General features: G+C 55.4%; 1 protein-coding gene across 3 annotated transcripts; it reads right to left on the bottom strand.

Annotated features, from left to right (window-relative positions):
• Window positions 1-294: 294 nt before the first annotated feature.
• Window positions 295-2,462, bottom strand: LOC118572248. 3 transcript variants are annotated; one of them, XM_036171699.1, is made up of 4 exons: window positions 2,019-2,458; window positions 1,496-1,613; window positions 1,042-1,171; window positions 295-930 (listed from the first exon to the last, which is right to left on the bottom strand). In XM_036171699.1, exons 2-4 carry the CDS (start codon window positions 1,580-1,582, stop codon window positions 899-901), a joined length of 249 nt encoding a protein of 82 aa, XP_036027592.1. In that variant the 5' UTR covers window positions 1,583-1,613; window positions 2,019-2,458; the 3' UTR covers window positions 295-898. The 3 variants fall into 3 exon arrangements, with proteins under 3 accessions (XP_036027592.1, XP_036027590.1, XP_036027591.1); XM_036171697.1 differs by lacking the exon at window positions 1,496-1,613 and having other exon boundaries at window positions 1,042-1,184; window positions 2,019-2,462; XM_036171698.1 differs by lacking the exon at window positions 1,496-1,613 and having other exon boundaries at window positions 2,019-2,462.
• Between the last annotated feature and the right edge of the window lie 5,532 nt (window positions 2,463-7,994).

The raw sequence follows: 7,994 nt of genomic DNA, 5'->3' as shown, positions 1-7,994 counted from the left end.
TAATCCCAGCTCTTGGGAGGCAGAAGCAGGTGGACGTCTGTGAGCTGCAGGCCACCCTGGTCAACAGAGTGGAACCCTGTCTCAGGAAAGAAGAAAAAAAAAAAGTGATCCTCCTGCCTCAGCCTCCCAAGTGTTGAGATGGCAGGGGTGAGCTGCCAGCCTGACTTTTACATGGTCTTTCCCTCTGTTCCTCCCTCCCTCCCTCCCTCCCTCCCTTCTTTTTTTTTCATTCCATCCTCTCTGACTCTGTCTCTCTCACTCCTCCCACCCACCCTCCTTCCCTTTTTCTTTCTTACACAGGACCTTACTACCCCTGACTGGCTCAAACTGGTTTTGTAGCCTAGGCTGTTCTCCAACTTGGCATCCTCCTGCCTCAGGCCACCAAGCTCTGAGACTGCAAGGACCATGCCTGGCTAACACTCTTTTTTTTTTTTAATGCAAGGTAAAAGAGGTTGCCTTCACCCTGCTGGGAAGGCTTCCGGGTACTTCTTTGGGGCTCTGAAGATGTCAGATGCGCCCCCTCCCCCTCCGAGCGCGAGCGCGCCCCTATGGGGTTGGGGGAAAGGCTAAATTTTCTGCAAGGTCAGCATAGGGCGGACTTCAGAGCCATTCTCAACCGCAATGGACATAAAAGGACTCGATGTGGGGCGGGCAGGAGATAAAGTTGCTAGCAGAATTCTTTCCCTGGGAAACAAACCAAACTCGGGGTGGGGGTGAGTTCAGTGTCTTCCCAAAGCAGGGAGAAGATGGGGCGGGCCCAGGAACCTGTTTGCCGCTCGATTGGGGAGGTCCCAGGGGATCCCCCTCCGGGAGCAGGAGACATTCTGAGCACCTCCAGATGCGCAGCCCCGCCCCAGATGTACTGACGCAGCGTGGGGCCACGTGGCGGGACACCGGTTCACTTGCGGGGAGCCCCGGGCGTGTGGGCCCCTGTCGGAGGAGTGGGGTTACTCATCCCTGCCCCAGGCTCTCCTGGGAAGAGCGCTCTGGGGAAGGAGGCAGCGAGGTTGCGCCCAGCTCAGCGCCGAGAGAAAAACAAACCTGCTTCCAGCAAGTTCTCGCTCTGCGCTCGCTCCCCGCGCCCCTCCCTCCAGCAGGTGGGGGCGTTTTCCTGGCGCGACTCCGCTCCGCAGTGGGGTGTGCGCGCCAGCAATCCCAGGCGGCTGGCGGTCTGTGCGGGGAACCTGGGATGAGAGTGGGGAGGCCGGGGTCCCCGGAATCCCTCTGTCCAAGAAATAATCTCCCTCGGGCCGGGGATGAGAGAGGTCTGGACCTTTCCCTCTCGGATCCCCACCCTCTGCAGAGAACGTCTCAGAGCCTGGGAGGGTTGGGGAACCAAGCTCTGGGGGTTGCCCCAGACCGTTTTGGAGATAACACATGAGCTTCAGAGTCCGCTGTGTCTGGACCCAAAAATCACTTGCTGTGTGACCTTGGACAGGCTGCTGCCCCTCTCTGTCTGGACTTCCTTTTCCTCATCTCTAAAATGGGTTCTTACCACCTGGCGGGGCTGTAGTGCCAAAGCAGTGGCTCCCCGTGTAATCACCGTCGAGAGCGATGTCGCAATAAGGGTGCGGAGATGCATTCGGTTTGAAGCTGCACTGGACGCCCCAGGTCTGGGATGAGTCCCAGAAGTGGAGGAAGGGTAAGGGGTTGGGCACCATCCGCTAACCCACCCTCCATGCTGAGACCTCCTGGGCTCAGTCCTCAGCCTAGGCAGTTACCTGCTAACCTTGTGGGTTGGTGTGTACTGGGGTCCCCACGCCCGTGTGCACCTAGCTCTGGGGGAAGGGTAGGGTCTTTGTTCCCCCTCAGACCATAACTGCGAGACCCCCGGAGCACCCTCCGTGTCTCCATCTCCACGACCCATCCCCTGGAGCCTCACATCGGGCCATTGCGGGTTGGGGGTCCCGCCACCCACCCAGCACGGGCCAGCACTCCCCTGGGACTGTGAGACCCTCGTCGCCCTCCTAGGAATCAGGTGCGCCCGGAGGGGAGTGGGAATGGCGACCCGGGCTTACCTCGGCTCCTCGCTCCTGCGGCTGGAGTGCAGAGGGCTCTTTGTGCCCGGCTCTCAACAGAACTGGGGGAGCCCCTGCAAGCGCCTCCCCTCGTAAACTCCTCCCCGCACTGGTCCGCAGCCTCCCTCCCTACGGCCCCCCAGCGCAGCCGGCGTCGTCTTCGCATTTACTGCAGCGCCCATGAAATTTTAATGCAGGAGCGGCTGGCGGGCAGAGAGAGGTGCCGCACCCGGTCTCTGGGATGGGGGTGGGGGCGCCCCCGACAAACACCCAGCTTGCGGTCCGGGGCTCGGGGCAGCGAGATGTGGGGTGAGCATCTCTCCCACCCCTCCCCACCCCCGCTTCACAAAGGGGCTACTGCGAGCCTCAGCTTCAGCATCCCTGCCTGCAGCGCTGCCATAGCAACGCTGGCCAGTGGAGAGGCGCACGACGGTCGGAGGCGCGCAGCCACGGACCTGGTGCTGAAGCAAGAGAAGCCCAGCCTTGGATCCCAGAAGAGGACCTTAGCCCGCGGGGGCTGGGGCGTGGCTCCTGGGGAACTACTAGGCAGACCCATGGTAAGGGCGGCGGCAAGATTCGAACCCGAATCTGTGGCAGACGTCTATGGTTTTGGCATCTGCTTGGCCTGCACTCCTTGGCACCATTATGATCTCCACAGGGGTGCTAAAGAATCGCCAAGAGCTTTTTGGTTCTGTGGTGCTCCCCGGCCAGCGCCATCCACACCCTTCGAGGCCATGATGTAACTGTCACTACCTAGACCCCACTATAGTGTCTGCCACTTATGAAATGGAACCAACTAGGCAATTCTAATGCCTCTTCCAGATGAGCAACTGTCGTGCTAGAACATTCCACCTACTTCTAGAACCGGCACTGGTCCTCAGCTTAAATTCCAGCTCTGACCATGCCCTTGACCAGATGTGACCAGGTGTGCAAGAGTGTCTTCTCAAACTGGGTCTCTATCCCTTTCCAGTCTGGGGAGGCGCTAAACAGGGGAGGGGCACCCAGCGCAAGATGGCACGGGGCGGGGGAGGTGGTGGGGGGAGCGGGCAAGCCATTCTCCTGATGAAGCTAGCTCACCTTTCATTTTGTTTTTAAATGTTTTAAAACGTCTTTTAGTAGGGTTGTTGGGTGGGCACAGCTCACACAGTGTGCCTGTGGAGCTCAGAGGACAACAGAGTATGATCTCTTCTCCCACCTGGTAGATCCAGGGAATGGAATCTAGCTGGGGTCAGGCTTAGCAGCCAGTGACTCTTTGAGCTGTCTCCCTGGCTAGCCCTCATCTTTCATTTTCACACTTGGGTACTATCAAGCGTCACTGCTCACATCCAGAGGCTGTGAGAGGTGATGGTGAGTGCACACAGCTTCCGTCAGGGAACCACGAGAGATTCGAACTCACGTTTCCAGGTTCAGGGCACATCTCTCCCTGAGAGCCCCCAGCCTGCCCTTCAGCAGACCTGCAAGCTCGTGTCCAATGTGCAGAGCTGGAGGTCAACACAGGATAACTGATGGCACCAGCATAGCCTTGGACACCCCCCTGCCGGGGACGCAGCGCTCACAGGACCAATTAGTAAATCAATGTGCTTGGTCATGATTCCTAGAGCAGAGCACCTGACCTTGGCTTCCCCTCCTGACCTGCCAAGGCAAAGGTTGGCAGTGAACAGGGAGGGTGCCCACAGGCGGCCTCTTTCTTCTCTGAGACTCCCAAGCAACCCCTATTGGCCTTGTTGCTGTAGTCAAAGACCTGACACAACCAACCTAAGGAAGGAGGGTTTGTTTTGGCTCCTGGTTTGACGGTACAGTCCAGCACAGTGTCTTGAGAAGGAGCAGCTGCAGGAGTGTGAGGCGACTCATCACACTTCATCTACAGTCAGGAAGCAAAGAGGGGTGAAGGCCACCGCTCAACTCCCTTTCTCCTTCTTATTCAGTCCCAGAATCCAGCCCATGAAATGCAGCTGCCTACACCTAGGGTGGGTCTTCCCTTCTCGGTCAAACCTCTCTGGAAGCATCCTCACAGGCACTCCCAGGGGTGTGTGTATCTCCCAGGTGACTCCAAATCCAGACACGCTGACCATGCTGAAGATGAACTGTCAACTGTCTTTCTCATACCATGAATCCTCTCCCAGTCCAGTGTCCAATGTCCATCCAGGGAAGACTCGAGGCACCTGCCTACCACTGCCTTACTTCTCCTGCCCCTGTCTTAATTCTTTCAAAAATCAGTGGTGTGTCTGTGGTCCTGCTTGCCAGTGTCTTCGCATCTGGAGATATCTTGCCAAGGCAAGTGGGCAGGGTGAGGAGCAAAGTGCACTCCGCTCAGGGCTGCTGTGGGCTCTGTGTGAAAGAGATTGTGGTTAGCACTAATAGAGTCTAGGTGAGAGGCAAACCGAGAGGTGGAAGGAGGGGATAGACCCCACGTCCAGCAGACCCCCAAGCCAGCCTGGGCTGGCCGGATGTCCTCTGTCCCTGGTGCTCCATCATGACGTCACTCTTCATCCAGTCCTCCTGCGGATGCACTTGTACCTTTGACCTCCTTTTGTTCATCTGCTGAAAACAAAATAGAGTGCAGCAAGCCCTACTCCCCGCCCTCTAGCCAGCGTGGTTCTGTGGAATTCCCAGACAGCCTGGCAGTGAGAGGTGGAAACCAGCCCACCTCCCCACTTGTGTAACTCTGACCCCTCAGCTCATTGCCTAAGTAGAGACGGTGAGTGAACAAAACCAACATCACCATTGCTAGCCAAAGATCCTGACTTACAGGAGAAGTTTACAGATGCAGCTACCTTGAACCCTAAGGGTCCCTGAGCAGACCCACTCCCCAAGACACTAGCCTATACCCACTTCTCCCTTTCTTTAAAGTGACCCCAAGCCAACTCTTGTTGGGGGCTGGTTGTCAGGGCAACAGGAGGAGGCACCATCAGACTTCAAAAGATGCCCTCAAGAACAAAACAGGCACCCTAATCTAGACCTAGTGCCCACCCCTTCACATGAGACACTATGGCTTCAAGGAAGCAACCCATGATTCCAGGGAACTCTGACCATGACGATGTGTCTAAGAAAGAAGAAACAGAAGAGTTTATTCTTTCTTCAACCCTAAAGAGATGCCCAGAGGACAGTGCCTGTCAAGTCCCTGCAGCTAATTCCAGGTCCCACCATCCCCTTCAGAAGCAGTGAGCTCCAGTTTATGTCCACACCCTCATAGGGCACTGTTCTGAATGCTTTACCTTCAATCCCTCCTCCAACCCTCAGAGAAACTGTTGGTATTATCTCTGCTAAAGTCTGGAAGAGTCCAGGAGAGCAAACGGCTTACCTGGGGCGAGCCAGCCAGGAAGTGAGTGGCAAGGCTGTGAGGGGAACATGACTCTCTGAGAGCATCTGCGTCCATGCTCAGCCCATTGTCCCCTGGGAAGCAAAGAGCCACACACAGCTGAGCATGGATGCATGGTTGTGCTGCAGTCCTTCCCAGGTGCAGGCACCGCCCTGAAGTTAACCTCTGCCTCCCTTCAGAGGGAACACCCGCTCAGGGTTGTCACCAGAGCAGCAGGTGGTCTCCATGATCTGCTCACTGCTTCATGCCCTCTCTGGGGTGGGTAAATCTTGGTTCACAAGAAAAGTCACTCGCTGTCACATTGGGACACACAGGTCTCACCAGGAGGGAAGAGGTCCTCACACTTGTACAGCATTGAGCACTCTTACCCACGGGGACATCCCTCCAACCCTGATCCTAGCTGCTTAAACAGTGTCACACCTCGATTTGGGGCATGTAACCGAATGTGAATTCACACAAGAAACTGGCATCCGTAAGAGGTTTCTGAAGTGCAAAGGTTAAAAATGGATCCAAAATCAAACATGTAGGACTCTAAGAAGCTTCTGGCAGCACCCCACGTTGTATCTCATCAGCTTGGCACTGAACACATACATGACACACACATGCTACTCAGCACCTGTGGTGCCCAGGTCGGGGCCTATGACTGTTCTACATCTGCAGTACAAACTGTACACACAGTTGTTTGCTCTCTTTCAAACACAGTGACTGAATTGTGAGAATGTTTGATTTTAAAAATTGCTGTTTGAATGGCTGGCCTGGGTTTCATTTAAAAAAAAAATGAATTTGGGCTTGGACAGGATTTCCAGAACTTTGTGTATTATTCTTAATGTTTCTCCCATGCGTACTATCTGTGAAACAGCATTCTCAGATTTAATAGTTATGAAATCAAACTATTAATCGACTCTGAAAAGCTGGAGATGCCCTGGGTCCTGTAGGACCAGACATTTGGTAAAAATTCTCCTCTCAAATGTGCGACCTTCTGCCTCCAATAAAAGGCAAGCTTTCAGGTAAAAGAAGTGTTTTAAAGTAAAACATCTGGGGGCTCAGTGGTTAAGAAGAAGTGTTGCTCCTACAGAGAACCTGAGTTCTGTTACCAGCACCTGCCCACATCAGGTGGCTCACAACCCCCTATAACTCCAGCTCCAGTGGATCTGGTGCCTGGCCTCCTCTGGTACCTGCACTCATGTGGGAACACACACACACACACACACACACACACACACACACACACTATCAATCCCTATCATTAACCCATAGCTGGTTTAGGTCTCTCCCTCCCCAACTCGGGAGACCCTACATCCCCATTCCCAGGCAGTTACTGTAAAGGGCCTTAGATACATACTGCACAGTAGCACAAACGCTGAGCCTTGTTCACATGTGTGTGTGTCCATGTCTTCCCTGCACCATGCTCATCAAGCCCCATCAGCAAGATTTGAGCTCACAGAATAAAGTCTGGGCATCCAGGACTAGCCCCACAGCAGAGCTCAGGGGCCAGGACACAGCTCCCCAGGACAGCTCTGGAGCCTCCTGCCCCCAGACTGGGCTCCTTGTTGGGTCATCTCTGCCCCTTCGCTCTTGAGGGCCTAGGGCTGTCACCTTGTCCCCTCGCCCCCGCTCCGTCTCCCCTCCACCCTAGCTCACTCAGCTTCTTTGTCTGGCCCTTTGTGTCTGGACCACGGAGAAGGGCAGAGCACGCTTGCCTCCTCCATCCCGCCTCATTATCCATCTGCAAACAGTCCTGCAGACGCCCTGCACCTGCTCCTGGGCTCCCAGGCGCCCAGCAGGTGCCGCCCAGCCAATCGCAGAGCTGCTGCAGAGAGAAAGGCACCGGCCAGGCCTCCAGCTGCTCCCTCTGCCTCCCAGAAGCAGGGACAAAGTCTTTCAGCTTTTCACCACCCATGTGACAGATGCTGCGGGGCCAGAGAGGGGGCAGAAGGAACTGGGGTTGGGGGAGGTGAGCCCTGTGGAAGACCTCACAGATACCACACTCACAGCACACCTTCCCTCCCCCAACCCAGGCCCTTCCCTGGATCCTCTCCAGCATCCCACTGTGTTATCCCCACACCCACCCCGCACTGAATCACTAAACATGTTGCCTGCTCCTGCTACCCCTGCCAAGCGCCCCAACTTGTCCCCTTGGCCGCTTCCAGGAGTCTCTGAAAATGCAGGCTGACCTCATCGCTCCTCTGCCACAGGCCCTCTGGCCTCACCATGAGCAGCAAGCTTTATACTGCCCTCCAAAGTCCTGGCCCAGCCTTGGCTGCCTGCTGGCTCTGTGATCCCCTACTTAGCTCCGCATTGCCAACTGGGCATGTCCAGCCCAGCCTCATGTTCTCTGGGAGTCCTGCTCATTTCCAGATAAAGCCAGTGTTTGGAGGTTCATGACCACTGGATAGATACAGCCTCTACTTTGGTACTGATTTGAACATGAGATTATAAGTCCTTTTGCTTATGAGTCCATGCATATACATGCCTACACACATACATGCACACACAACACATATTCACACATATATGCACACACCTGCATACATTCTCACACATGCACACATACATATGCACACACACACATGTATATCCACATGCACACACATGCCTACACACGCTGGCACACACATACTAGCCTGTGAAACTTCTCAGGGAAGACATTTGCCCTG

This window comes from Onychomys torridus, chromosome 22 (genome assembly GCF_903995425.1).
Source record: "Onychomys torridus chromosome 22, mOncTor1.1, whole genome shotgun sequence".
NCBI lineage: Eukaryota > Metazoa > Chordata > Mammalia > Rodentia > Cricetidae > Onychomys > Onychomys torridus.
Note: the sequence above shows the minus strand (reverse complement) of the source record. Positions and strands in the feature narration are given on the sequence as shown.

Bases quoted from the DNA above. Each gene is read 5' to 3' on its own strand.
- LOC118572248 (XM_036171697.1), bottom strand. From the start codon at position 2,184: ATGCGAAGACGACGCCGGCTGCGCTGGGGGGCCGTAGGGAGGGAGGCT. The intron at 1,185-2,018 runs GTAAGCCCGGGT...CTCTCATCCCAG, and splicing joins CGCAGGAGCGAGGAGCCGAG to GTTCCCCGCACAGACCGCCA. The intron at 931-1,041 runs GTTTGTTTTTCT...CTCCTCCGACAG, and splicing joins CGAGAACTTGCTGGAAGCAG to GGGCCCACACGCCCGGGGCT.